The sequence below is a fragment of the Tenrec ecaudatus genome, chromosome 16, assembly GCF_050624435.1.
Source record: "Tenrec ecaudatus isolate mTenEca1 chromosome 16, mTenEca1.hap1, whole genome shotgun sequence".
NCBI classification, from domain to species: Eukaryota; Metazoa; Chordata; class Mammalia; order Afrosoricida; family Tenrecidae; genus Tenrec; species Tenrec ecaudatus.
The window spans coordinates 73,685,368-73,706,029 of NC_134545.1; the positions used below are offsets into that span (position 1 = coordinate 73,685,368).

Consider the following 20,662-nt stretch of genomic DNA (forward strand, 5'->3'; position numbering starts at 1 on the left):
AGCAAAATTACAGTTATGAAGTAGCAATCAAAATAATTTTATGTCTTCATCTCGGGGTAGGCTGGTGTGCTTCCTCTTTGTGGGCTTTGTTGTTTCTTAGCTAGATGGCTGCCTGATTGTCTTCAAGCCTTTAAGACCCCTGATGCTATGTCATTTATTAGCCGAGCACCATCAGCTTTGTTTGCAACTTTTGCTTATGCACCCACTTTGTCCTCAGCAATCAAGTAGGGACAGGCCGGTGCGCTTCTTCCATGTAGGTTTTGTTGTCTCTCAGCTAGATGGCTGCTTGTTTATCTTCAGGTCTTTAAGATTTCAGGTGCTATATCTTTTGGTAGCTGGGAAATATCAGCTTCAACACATTTGCTTGTGTACCCGTTGTCTTCAGTGACTTCAGGTGCTATATCTTTTGGTAGCCAGGCACCATCAGCTTTCTTCACCACATTTGCCTGTGCACCCATTGTTATCAGCAATCGTCCCAGGCAGGTGGGCATCTCAGACTGCCGAATTGTTAGAACAATTCTTATGTTGAGGGAGTACTTGAGCAGGGTCCCACTGTCCATCTGTTTCCTTAATACTAAAGCTATAAATATATGTACATAGATCTATTCCCCCCTCATAAATGCAGTGAAGAAAACTGATGGTGCCCAGTTGTTAAAATATATAGAATCTGGGGTCCCATAGGCTGGAAGATAAATAAGGGGACATCTAACTGAAAAACAATACAGCCCACATGGACAATGCACACCAGCCTGTGAGCTAAGAAGGCATTTAAGGGATCAGGTATCAGGCATCAAAGAAAAACAAAATCATAGCATTGTGAATGAGGGGGAGTGCAGAGTGGGGACCCAGGGCCCATCTGGGAGAAATTGGACATCCACTTGCAGAAGGGCTGTAAGGAGGTGACGAACCAGTCAGAGTACAGTGGAGCAAAGATGAAACATACAATTTTCCTCTAGTTTTTGAATGCTTCCTCCCTACCACTATCATGATCCCAATTTTACCTTACATAACCGCTGGACTGGAAGATGTATACTGGCACCGATAAATACGGGGAATCCAGGACAGATGAGCCCCTCAGGAACAGCTGTGAGAGTGGCGATATCAGGAAGCTGGAGGGAGGGTGAGGAAGAAAGGGGAAGCAGATGACAAGGTCTACATGTAACTTCCTCCCTGGAGGACAGACAGTGGAGAACTGGGTGAGGGAGACATTGGATGGTGTAAGATATGATAAAATAATAATTATTTATAAATTATCAAGGGTTCAGGGGGAATGTGAAGCAAGGAGGGAGGGGAAAAATGAGGAGCTGATACCAAGGGCTCAAGTAGAAAGCATGTGTTTTGAGAATGATGATGGCAATATATGTACAAATGTGCTGGACACAAATGATGTATGTACGGATTGTAAAAAGAGTTGTATAAGTCCCTAATAAAATGATTAAAATAAATAAATTAATATAAAGAAGAATGAACACCTTAAAAAAAGAAAAGAAAAGAATTTTATGGTTGGGTGTCACCACAACATGAGGAACTATGTTAAAGGGTTGCAGCATTAGGAAGGTTGGGAACCACTGTTCTAGTCCTTTACTGCTTCCTCCCCCCACTATCATGGCCCCAATTCTACTTTACAGATCTGGCTAGACCAGAGCATGCGCAATGGTATAGTTAGGAACTCCCAACACAAAATCCAGGACAGATAAACCCCTAAGGAACAATAATAGGTGTATCAATACCACGAGGAGAGGGGGAAGGTGGGGGGGGGGGAAAGGGAGAACTGATCAAAATGATCAATGTATAACACCAACTCCCTTCCAAGGGGAATGAACAACAGAAACACGGGTGAAGGGAGATAGTGGTTGGTGTAAGATATAAAAATAATAATAATTTATAAGTTATCAGCATTACTGAGGGAGTGAGGGAAAAAAATAAGGAGCTGATACCTTGGACTCAAGTAGTAAGAAAGTGTTTTGAAGGGATGATGGCAACATATGAACAAATGTGCTTGATACAATGGATGTATGGAGTGTTGTAAGAGCTGTAAGAGCCCCCAATAAAATGATTTTTTTAAAAGAAGTTGCTCCTGCCCCTTTTCCTACCAACATAAATGTAATTTCCTTATCTGAGACATGTATGCTCATCTCCCCTGTGTTGACTTGAATTTCTAGGAAGGTTTCCAGTGAGAGTGCTCATTAGAGAGTCCATTGCATTGGGGTGACTAGCACATTTTGGTATGGCAACAACTGAATAACCTCCTTCCTCTCCCCATATCTTGAAAAGCTATCACCAGTTGAGGTGAGGAATATTCTTTCTGTTTTTCATGTTCACATTTTCTCATTCAGTGAACACTTCTTGAGCATCTTCCAATTGTTATTATATAAAAGATTATCTGACATGATCTTCTCTTAATGACTTCTAACTTGTTTTATGGGTGAAAGATAAAGTGTGAGAAGCTAATTGAAGCCATAGAGCTACTCACCTTGGGAACACACAGACATAAATAAGCACAAATTTGAAGGTTCCTGTGTCAGTCTGGGTAGACTAGAGAAGCAAATTCATAAACACACGTGTATAAGAAAGAGGTTTATATACAAGAGCCGTGAAATAGTGAGAAAATATCCCCGATCAAGTCCATAAGTCTGATGTTAGCCCTTACATCTCTCACCAATTTTTAAAGTCCTCCACAGACTAACAAAACACATGCAATGATGCCGAATGCAGGAAGATCACACACCAGTGGGTGGGATGTCTTGTAGAGCCAGTAGCATTGTAAGCACCTCAGTGCTGGCAGTGGTCTCCACGTGGCTTCTCCAGGTCCAGGGTTCTGGCTGCCTCAGGGTAGGTCCATGTGACTTCTCCTCGGGAACCGCTCAAAGGGAGTCAGCCTTATCAGTAGAGAGTCTCCAAGGAAGGGAGAGAGACAGAGAGATGTCTCTCGCCTCCAAGTAGGAAATCAAGAGTTTCCCAAATTCTCAGGGGAAGCCCATACCCACACAGAGGCTTCATTGGCTACACCCTGATTGACAGACTAGGCTCCACTCCACATTATTAAACCCCTCCAGTCTCAAATTCACACCAGATTATGCAGTTACCACAGTTCCCTCTTTGTAACATCTGTCCTTTATAATCTCAGCACCTAATCCTCAGAGTGAGAAGAGCCATTCTAGATTTCCAAAGACAATGTCATTATTCTCATGTGATGAAGACACGTTTTCACTGTGCGAAGGTAATTAAGTAAACTCATTTGTTAAGCACCAGGCATGTCTCATGTATTTGTGAAATGATGCTAAAAATAAGCCAATTCATTCAATATCTAAAATACACATCACCTGTTGAATGAAAAACTGTGCACTGTCCTCTGCATTTGTATATAAATATTTATACTGGCATAGAAAGCATACATATATATGTTCTAAGGAAATTTATCCTCTTGACTAAATAGGACATATACTGAATTCACTAAAAAGCAATATAAACTAGTCGTAATTCAGGACCAATGAATTTTGTAATGATCAAAGTGCAGTGGGAAGTTATAAGAAAAAGGAAGACCTATTTGGATTGGAATTGTTAAGGATACCCTATTTCCTTAAGCATAGTAGATTTTTATAACATTGTTAACTTATTTAATAAACTCATTCTTTTTTATTTGAACTTGATTTGTAAGACAATGGTTGTCATCAGTTTGTGGGAAATTTTATATATATACACACACATATATATATATGATTGAATAAAGAAAGATAAAATGTTATTATACAGAGAATAATATTAAATTCTTGATCTAAAGCCAAAAAGCAAAACCAAATCAACCTTAGGTAAATAAGGGTCTAGAACAATGAAATTAAATTAACAACCATAAAGAGATCCTTCTTAAACAAACGTAGTGGGATCTGAAGACATGGTTGAATTAAAAGACAAAGGATAGATTGATTTATCAAAATAATTGTAATGTTTTGAATTTACGTGACTATGAACATGCTCCTGTTCATCATCAAATTATAGTAAAATAGAAAGGAAAGCATGAAAAATCATATTATAAATAAGCTGAATCCTAAGAGATGATCATAACAGGGATGAATATCAGGGCATCTGCACAACTCTCAAAAATTAAAGAAATTATGTTGTATGCATATATGCACATGTATTGCTAGAGGAAGAGTCATAAGTCTGATTTCATTTTAAAGTGTATACGACCTTCTAAAAGATCATGAATCAGGAGAGAGCTAGTCTTGTTGGGCCTTAGAAGCAAAGTGCTACCCCACATTGGTCCTTACTCAACTCACTATGTGCAATCTTGCTAGTTCAATATCAATCTTTTGGCCTTAGACAAAGTTACCCAGATTCAATAGTGAGCTGCAATACCTATGGCTGAATCTTCAGGTGCTAAATAAAAAGCTACCGAACCCTATAAAATTAACCATTAAAAATTATGAAAGTTGGCAAAGAAAACTAGTAGAGGTCAAGAACTACCAGGAATGACAGAATTTTTAATATCTTGTAAGGGTATAAGTGTTTAGGGAAAACATTATCACATTCAAAAATCAAAGTAGAATGTGGATTCGTAGATTCCCCCCCCCAAAAAAACCCATTTTATTAGGAGGTAATAAAGATAACATATTGTTTCAGAATTTAATCACATCAAGCATTATTGCACAATTGCTACCACCATCAGTTTCAAAATGATCTTCCTTCTTGAACTCCACCTCATTTCTTCATTAACCCCACTGGCCCTCTCCCCCCACCACTATACCCCCACCCAGGAACCTTTATTCTATTTGTTGTCTCTATAGGTTCAGGTTGCAACAAAATGTTCTTAAAATCATAAGGAATCATACACCACATATTTCTCTCACCTCTCCCAGCTTATTACAATAACAAAAAACGCAAAATGAATATGGAGAACAAGGACCCTTTTTTCCAAACAGCACATGTAAATAAAATTTTGCTGAAGATAATCCAGCCATGATTGTAGCATTACATTGACAGGGAGATTCCAGAAGTTCAGGCTGGATTCCAAAGAGTACATGAAGCAATGGATATCATTGCTGATGTCAGCTGTCTCATGGTTGCAAGTAGGGAATACCAGAAACGTGTTTACTTCTGAACCAAGCCATGTGGTAGCTGGGAACTAGATCAACTACACACTCCAGCCTACTGGTGGAGACAAATTCGTCTATTCAGTTGAAGCCTGATGACATCTCTGTGATGTCATAAGCCTTTTGTACAAGAGAAAGGGACTCTGGCGACTACTCTCTGTGCCCCTCTGGCTTCCTGCTTGCTGGGACTCTGCAACCAACCCGGAGAACTGTTGCTGCCCTGCATGTTTTCTGATTTTGGACCCATGGGACTCTGCCTGCATCAGCCTGTGATCTCTGATTTGTGGTTCACCATTCTGTGACATCCATTCGGCTACTGGAGTCTGTAAAGGGACTTAAACACTAGCATCAGACTTAGGGTCTTGAGTTGAACTGAGCTGGGTGCCTTCTTGACATAAAGTTGCTGCTTAATATAAAGCTCTTTTCTTAGACATAGATGAATGGCATTGGCTTTGTTTCTCTGGACAACCCAGCCTAACTTACTAGCATATCCGTGGAGTGGGGTGATAGAAAAACAAAATCATGGAGATGAAGAGTGCAGGCTTGTCTGGCATCTGTATTACAGCAGCTGAATGGACTTGGTTTATCGTCACTGGGTAACCAGAGGTGAACTATGACTACATAGTTGACTTGGTTGTTTTCTGGAGAGGGCATGAGGAGTGAAACAGAATCCAGAGAAGTTGTCTTTGGTCATTCCTACCTGAAATGGTGAATGTAGTGGGTGTTAAATTGAAGTAAGGGGCTAAAATGCCTCTTGAACTCTTAGTCAAAATAGCTGACAATAGGCCTGGTCCTGTCTTGATTCTGCAAGGGGCTTAAGGCCATATTATATATGAATGGGATAATTTAGATAAGAAAGGATTGATTTACATGGCAGCCTCTCTGTAGACAACAACCACTTGCCCTCTCTTGACCATCTGATCCCAGCAGAAGGCTATTGATGACACTGGAGCCCAAAATACATGTGTGGGAACTACCTAGGAAATATGTGTCTGATGATCTCCCTCTATTCATATTTGAGGGATGGGAGGAAAGTGGCTACTAAACAAGAGTGCATTGGACAGATGAGTATTGAAGGTCAAAGGGATGAACCTGCGTTAAACAGTTAAAATTTTGTCAGTTTATCTTCCTTCTGATACACGCTGGACCTGATCTGGTTTCCAAAATTTGCTGTATTTTTTTTTCATATTAGGTTTTATCTCAGAAGTGTTATGTCATTGGGAGTCACCCTCTTGATGCTGTTTTATATGTTTTTCTGTTTCTCGGGATATGAGACCCAGGGTTGATGAACCTATAGGAAAAGCAAGTAGAATAAGGGTTGTGTGGGTGTGGCGGGAGCAGGGAGGGGGCAATGGACAGTGGTGGTGGTGGAAGGAGGGGGATAAAAGGGAGACAATGTCAAGGAGTCCAGGAGGGGAAAGAGTGTTTGTAAACTGATTATGCTAGCAATTGCACAATACTGTTTGGAATGATATGATATATTTATTAATAGTCACTAATAACATTTTAAGTGAAAAAAAAGAAATTATTGAATTTGACCATTTTAAGGATTGTGTTTAGCGTCCTGTTATACTAGGATTACATTGTTTTCTTCTACCTACTATTACTGATATAATGTGTGATAGAATTAAATATGAAGGATTAGTGATTACAGAGAACTTGTCAACCTTCAACTGGACCTGTTAAATGGGTATTAGGAATTGCCTGCAATGGCCTAAGGACTGGAGTTGGGCTTGCTTGGGGCACCTTCTTGATGTAAAATTGCTTCTTCATTTAAAGCTCTGTCTTATACATAGATGAGATCAATGAATTTGTTTCTCAATACAACCCAGCCTAACACAACATAATATTTTCAATCACCTCATATGCACATGAAATTGGACATTAAATTAGGAAGACGAAAAAAAATCAATCCATTTGAACTATGATGTTGGCAAAGGATATTGAGTATACTACCAAAGTCAAATAAATTTGTCTTGAACCAAGTACCACCAGAATGCTCCTTTGAAGCAAGGGTGGTAAGACTGAATCTCACATACTATGGACACATTATCAGGAGAGGACCGTTCCCAGGAGACGGGCATCTTGCTTGGTAACGTGTGGGGGCAGCAAAAGGAAGAAAGTCGTTGACACAGTGACTGCAACATGGGCTCAAACCGCAGCGCAAGCGTGTCGATGGCACAGGACCAGAGATGCTTCCCTCTCTCGTGCACAGGGACCTACTCTAGGGAACCTCACAGAGCAGCAGCAATGGATGGGACAGAACAGGGATTCCAGAAATAGTTCCACCCTGGATAAACGATAAAGCTGATAAGACAACTCAGGGAATTGGAGAAATCGCACTGCACATCTGAGTGGGGCAGAAAAACCAACTTCTTAACCCTTTCTGTTTCTAAATTGAGATCGTTTGTCTTCTTGCCCGGATAGGCAGGTTCTGAAGTCACTAAGAAACAATGTAAAACAACAATGGAAAAATGGTCACTTTATAGCTTGCCATTTTGTCCTTTTAAACAAGAATTTTATCTTCACAATTTCTTTTAGGGAATTAAATATTTAAAGAACCAATAATGATTAGGTTTCCTTATTTGAGCCATATTACATAATATTCACATTAAATCCTTGGTTCTTTATATGTATAAGCAATCAAGAGGTTCTTATAATTTTTCATAAATAATATTTTATCATTTCAACTCCTTTGGTTACTATTTCCCTTGTTTAAGTTCAAGGTGTGTAAGCACACAGTACCAGGCAATGATGGGTGCAGAATCAACTGTTAGGTTTGTTCTTTTAAAATTAAATGATGACCAGATATAGCAGCTCTTACAATTTAATCAGTCCTGAGTAATGCTGACCATTGTGAACGTTTTGTATATAAGCATTAACCAAAATACTAAACATCAGAGAAACGTAATCCTTACTTTGTTGAGCAGACTGTAAGTACGATTTTGTTGAGGTAAAGTACATTTGTGTCAATTTCTTTTCCTTAATGAAAGTTGCCCTTTTGAAATGCTAAGATACTTTTTGCATATTCATAATATCTGTGTCTACTTGAATTAGGGTTTAATCTCTAGGGTGTCTTTTGTCTTATCTATAACACAGAAAGTTCTTAATTACTGTAAACAGATTTGATTATTCTTTCAATGGTTTATAATGACTACTTAAAGTAAAATCTGATGTTACAATCTCTCAGTATCCATTTCAGAAAAGAATAGGCCAAGACTCTTTTATCATGACTAGTTTGTATTGATTTGTGAAGGTGAAAAATTATATCCCATCCACATCAACTGTGGTTAAATTAATTTCAGAATATATCACTGTGAAAATTCCTAAGATACTAATTTCTTAAAATTCTAATTCTTCAAAAGAGAAATTTAGACCACATTTTGTAAATTTGTCGAGTTTGGTCCCAAGTAGTTCCTTACGGAAGCTGGTGTGGGTCGTGCTAAGGAAACAGCACAATGGGGAGTCAAATGGAATTAGATGATCTGGTTTCATATATGGGTTTTGCTGCTTTCTCTCCTTCTCTCCGGGGATGGGGGTAAGTTCTTCATTTCTTTTAATATTGGGTTTAACACGGAGGATGTAATAATACCTACTCCATAATGTTGGTATGAAAATGAAATGAGATTATGGCCTCTTTATTAAGTATTTGTGATGTGTCTGACATGTTAAGAATGTTTATCGTCTTAAAGAATTCTCATAACTCCTAGATATTCACTATGATGGAGCCTATTTTATGAATGAGCAAATTATCTAAGTGAAGGTAACTCACTAACCTCTGTAAAATGATGATCACAGTTCCCAGGACACAGTGAGTGCCCGAAAATATTAGTTACTGCTATTATGATGCCCCATGGCAGTGGACACCTGAGAATAGCTACTGTGGGGGAATAAGATGAGGCATGTCACTCTGTGAGAGAATTCATCGCAGACACTCACAGGGGCGGTTCTACTATTTAACAGAGATGCCATGAGCCAGAATCGACTCAATGGCAGTGATTTTTTAGGCCTATATTTATAATTATCATTAGCTACCTAAGTAATTTCAATAGAAAATATCTAAGCAAAAAACAGAGGAGCTATCAACAATCTTTCTAAAATAATATTCACATATTACTCTAGTTATTGTAAGATTTTAATAAAGTAATGGTGGATTTTTTAATCCACAGAATTACTTCAAAGCAATACACATTTAAATTAGGAATAATATTAAATACATCATGATAGTATTCAATGCACACGATATGACTTCTACAGAAATTAAATACCAGCCCCCACAATTCCTGTCCCATTTTGGGTTCTCAAAACTAATTAGCAAATTCCCTAAGCAAGAAACATGATAAATATATGATATATGCCAGCAACTCAGAATTCTTTGTCAAATAAGATTCCTGTGATATGACCTGAAAATCTGAAAAGTGTACAATGTTCTTAAAGAAATAGAGTAAGAGTGGGGAGGGAGGGGGAAAAAAAAGAGGACTTGTTCCAAAGGGCTTAAGTGGAGAGCAAATGCTTTGAGAATGATTGGGGCAGGGAATGTATGGATGTGCTTTATACAATTGAAGTATGTATATGTATGGATTGTGATAAGAGTTGTATGAGTCCCTAATAAAATGTAAAAAAAGAAAACAAAGAAAAGAAAATGATTAGGGCAAAGAATGTACAGATGTGCTTTATACAATTGATGTATGTATATTTATGGGCTGGGATAAGAGTTGTATGAGCCCCTAATAAAACGTTTAAAAAAAAAAAGAAATAGAGTAAAACCATGTTAAGCATGACAATGCCTGCACCGATGCTCGCATGTCCCACTTTATTGCTCAACAAAATGGAATCCAACCTAAGCATTCCTCCATATTGCATGAAAGTAGCATTGACAAAAAATGCCCCACGTGTGAAGGTACAATGGGTTAACCATGGTTTTTTTTTTGGTGTCATTTTTGGCAGGTCCAAAATGTGGTTGCTTTTAACAGTGGGAATTCTCATATCAGCACTTGGAACTGCAAATGGTTTCTTTGAAAAACTAACACCTGAAAGCCCTGAAGTAACTATGAACACTGTAAGTTATGAGAGGGGAACAAATCAACAACAACAATCTATGAGCTATTACTATCCTTTATCATGGTGATGGGGTTAAACTTAAACATAGCTGCCTAAAAATAATGAAGAATCTCCACCTAGTAGATCTATTTTCAAAAGTTGTCTAAAGCTTAACGTTCTGACGTCTCTTCATCAGAGAGAGATGATTACCTACTGGGGATACCCCAATGAAGACTATGAAGTTGTGACTGAAGACGGTTATATTCTTGGAATCAATAGAATTCCTCATGGGAGGAATAATTCATGGAACAAAGGTAGATACATCTTCTCTTCCCTTTTTGATCTGTTCTTTTTCCTCTTTCTTGATCCCTTCTTCTGGTTGCCTCGTCAATTTTTCCTCCATGATTTTCTCCCTTTTATCTCTGTTCTTTTCTCCTTTGATCCCCCCCTAAAGATTTAGTGAGCTTTGCTCTTTCTGGAACTAAAGTAACAACAAAGCTAACTTTCCAGATCTCCAGGCACTTCACCCGTGTAGTCAAGGAGGCTTGCTATTCTGTGAGAGACTGATTAGTAAGGAGATGCTTCTAAGTAACATACAATGAATTTAATAGTAAAACTATACACAGAATGTCAACCTGGTAATATTAAATGGTATCAATTTGAGGGCACCAAACCCAGTCTAAGGCAGTCAAGTAAAGCTTTCTCTGAGAGGCAGTCACTGAGCTGGGTCTTTGAAAAGGAGGCAAAGTGACCCAGATGCTGTGTTGCCGCAGAGAGAGGAGGGAGACCATTTGAATCCCATTTCCTGAACAGATAAAAGCCATTTTTGACAGTATTGTACAAATGCCTCTTTGTGTCATTGTAGAAAAATTATAAAGGACTCAAAAAAGAGAGAGAAAATCCATGTATAACTTAATTTCCAGAGCACACTTAACATTATGCTGTAACCCCTCTGAAAATAAATTATTCAGCAGCAGCTTTGCATTACAGACTAGACAATCCGCTGCACTGTCACAGGTGCTGAGTGCAAATCAACTCCTCAGCATCTAACAACTTCAAAAACAATCAAAGTATAATGGGCATACAATAAAGTTCACGTATCTAAAGCATAAAATCTGCTCATTTCTGGCTCTGCCGTCATTGAGTGCTAAGCATATTCCAGTTTAGAGGAGCCCTCTAAGACGCACTTGAACTACTCCCACAGCATTTTCAAGGTGGTAAATCTTTACAGAAACAGGCCGATCGTTTTCTTCTGTGAATCATCTGGTGGTTTCAAACCATCAAGCTTTAGGTAGCTCACCACAATATGGATATTAAAAATTACTCAACCAAATGGACATATTTAATGTGTAGTCACAGATCTGGTCTGAGCTTGAGAATTGTCTATGAGTATTCTCACTCTATCCAGACAGATCGTTTTCTATATAGATGTTAAGGACTGTGTTTGCAATAGTTATTTTTTCTCCTTCTTCAGGCCGGCGGCCTGTGGTGTTTCTGCAGCATGGCCTGCTCACATCGGCCACAAACTGGATTTCAAATCTCCCTGACAACAGTCTTGCTTTCATTCTGGCGGATGCTGGTTTTGATGTGTGGCTTGGAAACAGCAGAGGAAATACCTATGCCAGGAGAAATAAGTACTATTCACCAGACTCTGTGGAATTCTGGGCTTTCAGGTAATGAAGAGAAAGAATCAAAAATGAGCAGTCATAAATGTATATTGGGTTATAAGTATTCACAGGTATTTTCCATTTTCTAATCTAACCCTACACTGACAAAGTATATGAGAAGGTACTAAAGAGGAAACAGATATTTTTTTTCAAAACTATTTATTCAATTTTTTAAACAAAATAACCTTATCACTTTCAAAGTACTCTCCATTACTCTTAATACATGTATAGAATCTGTGATTTCACACTTGGATACATTTTTCAAACTCATCTGGATGACAGACAGCACCTCCCTCATTTTTCGTTCACCTCTTCTATGTCATCAAATCTCTGCCATTTCATGGCCCTCTTCATTCATGGAAACAAAAAGAAGTCACAAGGAGTGAGGTCAGGGGAGTAAGAGAGAGAGGCATACTGTTCTTTGCCAAAAGCTGGCACCCTGAGATGAATGCGTGAGCAGGTGCATTGTCATGGTGGCAAACCAATTCCCTGTCTGCCTCAAATCCAGCCTTTTTAGTTGCACACTGCAATCTTTCAGAACCTCGAAATAGATAGCTTGAATAGCAGTCTGATCTGGTGGAATGAACTCCAAATGCACTACAGATCAAGGTTTTCATCCATTCAGGAAGTTGACAAATGTTCAGAACAAGGTTTGTCATCAATCAACATTTTACCATTTTTGAAATGAGAAAACCACTTACACAAATGAGTTTTTTCCCCATAGCACTGTCTTTGTAAGCTGTGTTCAACATCACAACAGTTTCTGCAGCATTTTTCCTGAGCAGGAAACAAAATTTCACAGCTGCACACTGTTCTTTTAAATTGGACACCACAAAATATGAGGTTCTGGCAAAACTGCTTTTAGGAAAAAAAATTCACTGTGAGCAGAAAGTACCCTCCCAGGCGATGCCACTAGGTTCACTAGCTTAGATGGATTTGCTCAATGCTTGACTAGTGGGAAAAATGTGTACTGTGAAAGCTCCAATCCACCCTGCAGAATTTAGGGCTTTTTTGGGAACCCACTCATATTCCCAGAAGGACTTCCGTCCTCTTTTAATAACTACTCGCATTCTTCCATATACTTCATCCCAACGGTAGATTTACCTTCACTTTCCTTGCTCATTACTCGCTCTAAAGGAACTGCTGACCAGGGTTTTCCAAATGCAATGAACAAAACGGCAGAAGCAAGAGACTTCTCTGTCCACTTCAGATCCTCAAAGGATCACCTGCACACATTCCAGATGACATTAACACTCAACGGAGGGTGGGCGGATCAGAAACCTGGATCACCCTCAAGGGCAGGGGGAGATGAACTTTGGACACCAGACAGAGAGTTCAAATAAAAAAGGTTTTCTTTCACTGCCCTTCTTCCTTATTACTGGAAACTCCTGGAGTTGAAAGATAGGGGAGTGTTATTCTGTTGATGCTGAAGAACAAGAATGCTCCTTTTGTCTAGGAATTGAAAGGAAGCCATTGTGTCCAGGTGTGATGAGGGAGAGGAAGCCCAAGTAGGTGAGACTGGAGGGTCAGATCAGGCAGGGGTGAGATGGCCTCCTGAGAACCTTGGAGCCCACTGAGAGGCAATGAACAGCACAGGGACGTTAGAGATCCAGTTTCTTTTTCCAAAGATCATTCTGGATTATTTGTGACAACTGAAACGGAAAGGGGAAGGATTCCTAAATGCCTCTGGGACATAGCATGCTGTTGCTGAGGTCAAGTGTGATTGAGAGTGACCTTATGTATAACAGAATGAGATACTGCCTAGTTCTGCGCTGTCCTCACAGGAATTGAACACATTGCTGCAGTCCCTGCATGAATCCATCTTGTGGAGGGTTTCTCTCTATTCTCCTTGCCCTCCTACTTCGCCCAGCATGATGTCCTTTGCCAGGGACTGGTATCTCTGATAGCATGTGCAAACTATATGAGACTGAGACCATTCTTACTTCTAAGGCGCAGAGCATATAAATGGTTCTTAAATCTGATATGCTATTTCTGGGATAGAAATAATCCCTGCCATACAGATACTAGCTTTTATAATGTTAAATGCATTTCTCATGCCAGGCTGCAGAAAGGACAGGATTGTGATAGGAAGCCATGCAGAGGGCATCTCAGGCTCATGGATGTTCTATAAGTGGAAATAATTTGAGAATCGTACTGTTGCTTGTCCAAGGGAACTCTAGCTACAAATATGTTTGATTTGTTAGAAATTATAGAAAAGACATTCATTCAGTTTTTATTTGCTCTTTTTTGAAATTGTAGTTTTGATGAAATGGCTAAATATGACCTGCCTGCCACAATCGAATTCATTGTAAAGAAAACTGGACAAGAGAGTCTGCATTATGTTGGCCATTCCCAGGGGACCACCATTGGTATGTGAAGGCAATCTAAGCCTGGTAGTTTAGTTCACTGCGGTAGGTGTGCTGGATACCAAGCTAAGTATTTTCATTAAAAGAGATCTCTACACAACTCAGCAATCTAAGGAGAAAGCAAAGGGGGAAGGAGTGTAAATAATATGTGAAAAATGATGCAGGTAGTAAATATGTCATCCATAATAGTTCATTATAAGCAATCGGGTGGGATGATCCTAGGCAATTAGATTATATAAAACTTAACTTAATAAAATGTTTATCACAACCCAGTATACTGATACACTACTGTTTGGGAAACAAGTTACTTATTGGCTGAGATATAGGTGTCTGTTGTTTATTAAAAAACTAAAATAGCATCATATCTATCGAGTCAAGTCCAACTCCTAGTGGTGCTCTGGGGCAGAGTAGAAAATCCTGTGAGTTTCCCAGGCTGTAAATCTTTAAAGAGCAGAAAGCCTTTTCTCTTTCTCCTGGAGGAGTTAGTGGTTTCAATGAGCTGTCCTTGCCGTGAACCCAGTAGGCCACTAGGGTGTTTCAATTCTCTTGGCTATTCAACTGTCAAACATTGACTGTGTTCCCAGTGCCTTGGTAAATTTGTCACCTCATTTATGGTTACTTACTAAGCAACCTAGTGAAACAACATGAGCGTCATATTTAGATTAGTAACTTGAGGCTATCAGAATTTAGTGTTGCCAGAATCACTAAGCTGATCGATGACAGAGCCAATTGTCAAAATCAATTTGGTCTGAGTTCAAGCTTGTGTTTCTAACCTTTTTAGTTATATGCTCTTCTCATTTTAAGTGGTAATTTAAAAATTGCATTTAAATTTATAAAAACTTTTAACAGTATTAATAATAACTGTTATTAGATGATAACCCTAAGTATAGCTGGCTGATAAAGGCAGATGAAAGAGCTTTCTCTCTATATATATATTAAAATTCTAGTTTCTTATCTCATATAAATTCTTCAAGAATAAAACAGATAGTCTAACATATGATTGCTTCACATATGGATTCCTGGCAGTGAAGTGGTTAGGCATTGCACTGCTAACAAGAACCATAAAGTCAGCAGTTTGAAAACACTAGTCACCCCCTGGGAGAAAGGCAGGTCATTCTACTCCCTAAAAGAGTTATAGTCTTGGAAAGTCACAGGGGCAGTTCTTCCCTGCCCTATAGGGGCGCTATGAGTCAGCATCTATTCAAGGCAGTAATTTGTATAAGCAGAGGTGCCAATTATCCAGAGTTTCTCAAATGCCACCTTAGTAAATCCAACATAATGCCATACTTACAGAATCAACAAGAACCAGCAATACAAACACACTTTATAAACTAGTTCCTTGGTCTCTTTCAGGTTTTATTGCCTTTTCCACCAATCCCAAACTGGCCAAAAGAATCAAAACCTTTTATGCATTAGCTCCAGTGGCCACGGTGAAGTACACCAGCAGCCTTTTAAACACGGTTTCACGCATTCCTACCTTCCTTGTCAAGGTGTGTGATTCCCTTTCATTTACTTTAATTTAAGATATCAAATCACCGTGAATTTCAAAGCAATAAGAACAGAAGAAGAAATTGGTAAATAATTATTTGCTGCTATCCAAGAATGCCCACGTGGTATTATTTATTAGCAAGCTTTCATGCCCAATATGGCCTCTGAGATCCCAACAATTGTCATTGTTCTCGATCAGCTTTTAGGAGATAGCACAGGCTGGGAGGATTTTATAGGTGTTTCTTTTATGGGGTGTTTATTTAATAGATGTTTTGATTTATTAAGCACCCTATTCAGAAACACCAAGGCTGAGATTCCACTCCTGGAGTGGAGAAGGAGAAATCAAAAGATGTGAAAGAATCTAACCTCAGCCATGGGAACTGGGAAGAAAGTGAATGGTTTTACTCCATTACACTTATCATCCCCCCGGGCTTCAACACATTGTGTGTTGTGCTGCTTCACTCCATCCAGTAGTAAATTAAACTACACAATTCACAGTAATAGCTGCCCATTTCCCTGCTTTATTCAGTGAATGGAGTGAGAGAAAGCATTTGAAATTTCTAAGGCACTGTGAAATTTCTAAGAACTAAGGAACTAGCATCCACGTTGTGTAGAGATAAAATTATTTTAAATGGAGTCTTTTCTGCAGTTTGATTGCTATAAACCTCAAATGATGCTTTTATCTTTCAGATTATTTTTGGTAACAAAATATTCGAACCACACAATTTTTTTGATGATTTTCTTGCTACTGAAGTGTGCTCCCGCCAGACATTATATAAACTTTGCAGTAATGCCTTATTTATCCTTGGTGGATTCGACAGTCAGAACTTGAACATGGTTTGTATCCATTGCAGTTTCTATACTGAATGGCTTGAGCAATATCTTTGAGTTCTTTTCCTGTCGTCAATTATATATAGTATTTCCTGAGGAATAACCAGAATGATGTCCATGCTAGGCAGGTAAACCCCAAAGAAATCACAAATCATTGCTTTCAATTGTATCACTTCCAACTCTCTCCCATTTCCCCAAATATGCCTTTACATAAACAACATATAAAACATTAATCCTCAAAGCAATGCCTCCAAGAGGTCTATGCAACAGTTTTACACTATGTAATATATCATTTGATTTATTGACTGCTGCTTCCATAAGCATTGATTGTGGATTTAAGTTAGTGACATTCTTGACAATCTCAACATCCCTATGGAGAAACAATATGTGTGTCTAAGTGCATGTTTATTTGCTTCCTAGAGCCGCTTGGATGTTTACCTATCACATAATCCAGCAGGAACTTCTGTTCAAAATGTACTCCATTGGTCCCAGGTATCAGTTCATAATATTGCTCAAATTATTTTTTAAGCCTTGTGTTAGGCCAAGTTGACTAGAGAAACAAATCTATGTATGAGAAAGAGCTCTGTATCATATCAAGGGGTTATCATAGATCAAGAAAGCATCCTAGCCCAGAGCAACTCTAGTCCATATGTCTGATACTAGTCCACAAGTGCCCCTTCAGACTCAAGCAGCCAGAGGCAATGATGGAAAATGCAGGAAGATCACAAGATCACAGGCTGGTGGGTACAGAGTCATTTGGATCCAAGGTCAGAGGAAACATGGCAGCGCACCAGCAGCTCCTGCATTCAGGGACAGAGTTCCAGCACTCAGGAAGACAAACAAGTAGAGAGTGAGGGAGTTTCTCACTTTCCCCCACTTATGAAAGGACACACCTCCAAGGAGGCATCATTAGGCTGTGATCTGACTGACAGGTTGGATTCCACCCCTGCACTTTCATACATCTGCAAGTTGACAGAAAAGCATCCATCTAACTACCCCAGGCCAGAACCCTTGGACTCTCAAATACTCCTCAGAGGAAGCTTTCCTAGCAAGTGAATACCGGCTGAAATTTATCAATTAATCCACGAGAATGAATGTCTTAGAAAAACAGAAGCTCCAAGTAACAAAATAACAGAAATGAGTGATTTTTACATGGAAATAAAATATTTCAAGCACAGCTGCATGTTAAAGTTGCATGAATCCCTGGGTTTGGGTGAGCAATGAACTTTGTTTTTGAAATGCAAGTATTTTCTAATAATTGTTTAAGTTGAGGTGATACCTACTGGAAATGATTGGGCTTTATTATTGTCCTGGTGAGAAGAGTTCAATTTCTTTGTGCTTCTATAAATTTACTATTTGCCAATCTTCTTGTTTTTCATCACTCCTACTAATTAATTTAGGTTGTTCGTTCTGGGGAATTCCAAGCTTTTGACTGGGGAAGCCCTGTTCAGAACACGATGCACTATAATCAGGTAAGCATCTTGTTTTTTTTCAGGGAAGCATCTTAAATTTGAAATTATTTACTTTTGAACGACATTTAAAAATATTTAAGAAGAAATTAGGGTACTTTTCAGTGTCTTTTCAATTGGAATAGGCTCAGAAGTTATAAAGTTGATAATTGTTTTCTTCAATTTTCTTCACCCCATAAACCTTACCCCAATTTGCCAGTCTCCCATAGAACAGTGCTCTCCTGCTTCACCAACTGTGTTCAAACGTTGCTCTCAAACAATCACACACACACACACACACACACACACACGGAAACAGGAGCTCCTTCACAGAACTTATGCCTTCCTCCTCACACACACTCATAAAACAAAACTGTGATGTGTCTCATTCCCTCAGAGTTCTGTTCTCTATCCTAAAGTGTAATAGATTCACTGTTCTAACCATTCATGAGATAGAGATGGAATCCCTCTCTTCTTAACAATGTCTTGTATCTTGTGTTGAACCAGAATGAGTGATGTCAATGAAAGACTTTCCAGGTAGATAGAAGATGTACTTGCAGGTCGAGGCTAGAATTATTATCAGCAGACAAGGGCAGTGCCATCATGCAGTGATGCTGCGTTGCTTCAGTGAATCCAGGCTTTAGCCAAACTTTCTGCTTGTTACTGTACCAAGAACCCAGGCTTTAGAGTTCCTCCTGGCTTGGATCAGTGAAAGTTTGTGCCATGATTTCTTCCAGCTCTTTGTCCAACCTCAGAAGAGAGTAATTGAATAATCTAATAGAATACTACGTATTAGCCTTAACTGAGTGTACTCTTAGATTTCCACTGGGTAACTGTAAACAGGAAAGTATCCTAAAATGTTGGGGAAGCCCTCTTCTTCCCATTCTACTCTCAACTCTTTCATTTAAGTAGTAGCTAATGAACTGTACTAATTTCATTTCTGACTAATGTTTGCTAGGAGTTTATATATACTCACAATAATATTATAGTTATAAATAATATGCCCCCTTTTGATTTATACCTTCTAAGTATTTATAGAGGTGTTCAGCAGAGTACTATAAAATACTATTTTCCCCCCTCAAGAGCATATTTCTCGTTCCCTTCCAACCATTGCCTCCTCAAATTTCCCAAACACAGCCTTGCTTCAAATCCATCCTTTTGCCAGGTTCTGTTACCAGTCACCAGATGGCTTCACCTTAGAGGACGAAATAGACACTAGAAGCCCAATCCCTCTATTTGCCCTTCATCTAACCAATGCAGGGACAGGCCATCTTGGTCTTCCAGTAACTGAGGCAGCAACACTCATTTTAGAGTGCAGTGTTAGCATCTAGGAGACTCTTGGAACAGCCTCAGTAAAAGAAAGTAAGATTATTGGTGTGCATATTCTGACACAAAGACACTATAGAATGGAGTAGATCTGCTCTTTAGGATTTTCAAGACTATAAATCCTTACAGGAGCAGACAGTTTCAGCTTTTCCTGTAGCTGGTGAGTTTGTACCAACAACCTTGTGGTTAGCAGTTGTACCATTAACCCACTGTGCCTTGAAAGCCCCTGGAATTATAATAGCACATTTTAAAATACTACAAAACTACATGGAATGGGAGATTTTGTTATGGAAGTTTGGCTATTACACAGATTAGAACAAAAAATATTATGTTGGATTAGTAATTTTGAGTATGTTCTAACAAAACTAAAGCATCTCCATGAGGCAGTTGGAAAATTAGAACTGGTTTCTTGTTACCTTTTCCTACTCTATAAATAGCCTTTAAATCTATACATGGATGCCTATTTTCTGAAAACAGGAAATGTCACTAATAATTTGGACCAAGGTTTAATAAAACCAGATGACTCCATTTGTAAGCAAATAGAAACAAAATAAGTGGTCCCAGATAATTCATTACAATTAGATCGCAGTCAAATTCACCTTCTTCAAGTGGGGTAGAAAACCCAGGTTTTTAATGAGTGAGAATTGTTGCCTAAGACCTTATTATCTAAAGCATGCTCACTGACCAGAAACATCAGTAGCACTTAGCATGCAGAGACTCGATGAAAGCTTGGCCACGTCTGAAAACTCTATCTTCCTCTTTCTGTGTTTCTTATTTTTAGCCCACCCCTCCCTTCTATGACGTTACCGCCATGAGAGTGCCGATTGCCCTGTGGAGCGGGGGAAATGACGTGCTGGCTGACCCCCAAGATGTAGACCTTTTGCTTCCCAAACTTTCGAATGTCATTTACTCCAAGAAGATTGCTCTGTACAACCACTTGGACTTCATCTGGGCAGTGACCGCCCCTCAGGAAATTTACAACGACATTGTTTCTATGATAGCAGGGGATTCAAAGTAGATCTGGATTTTAAAAATCCTCTATTTCCTTTCTTTTTTCACAAGATCTTGTTTTTCTCACCTTAATTTTCTGTCATGTTAGAGATGAAATACTCTTTCTGTAAGTTTGACTTCTGAAATATATTGACATCAAAAAGAGTCCTGTTTTCTATTTTTAATTTTTAAATATATGATTTTTTTCCTTTGGAAATTCCTCTAGAAACACCTGAGGTAATACCTTCCTGGGCAGGAAAACCTCATACCTCCTTCCTGCTTTCCTCTTGTTTCTTAACTCAGTTTGGGTGTTGAGCTTTGAGTACTGAGGGTTGGCCAGATATCAGACTTGGGATTGGTCCCTCTTTGAAGTGCTTCTTATTAACATGTAATCTGAGTCTTTCCCCAATTAATAG

The 20,662-nt window shown here is 38.9% G+C and overlaps 1 protein-coding gene across 2 annotated transcripts; it reads left to right on the top strand.

The window, feature by feature from the left end:
• Positions 1-10,044: 10,044 nt before the first annotated feature.
• On the top strand, positions 10,045-20,274 carry LOC142429028 (gastric triacylglycerol lipase-like). Of its 2 annotated transcripts, none has more exons than XM_075533990.1 (9): positions 10,045-10,149; positions 10,327-10,444; positions 11,605-11,803; positions 14,057-14,166; positions 15,517-15,653; positions 16,342-16,488; positions 16,903-16,974; positions 17,883-17,954; positions 20,038-20,274. In XM_075533990.1, the coding sequence occupies exons 1-9, from the start codon at positions 10,045-10,047 to the stop codon at positions 20,272-20,274; spliced, it is 1,197 nt and encodes a 398-aa protein (XP_075390105.1). The 2 variants fall into 2 exon arrangements, with proteins under 2 accessions (XP_075390105.1, XP_075390106.1); XM_075533991.1 differs by having other exon boundaries at positions 10,327-10,441; positions 11,701-11,803.
• The last annotated feature ends 388 nt before the right edge of the window (positions 20,275-20,662 follow it).

Bases quoted from the DNA above. Each gene is read 5' to 3' on its own strand.
- LOC142429028 (XM_075533990.1), top strand. From the start codon at position 10,045: ATGTGGTTGCTTTTAACAGTGGGAATTCTCATATCAGCACTTGGAACT. The intron at 11,804-14,056 runs GTAATGAAGAGA...TTGAAATTGTAG, and splicing joins GTGGAATTCTGGGCTTTCAG to TTTTGATGAAATGGCTAAAT. The intron at 16,975-17,882 runs GTATCAGTTCAT...TAATTAATTTAG, and splicing joins ATGTACTCCATTGGTCCCAG to GTTGTTCGTTCTGGGGAATT.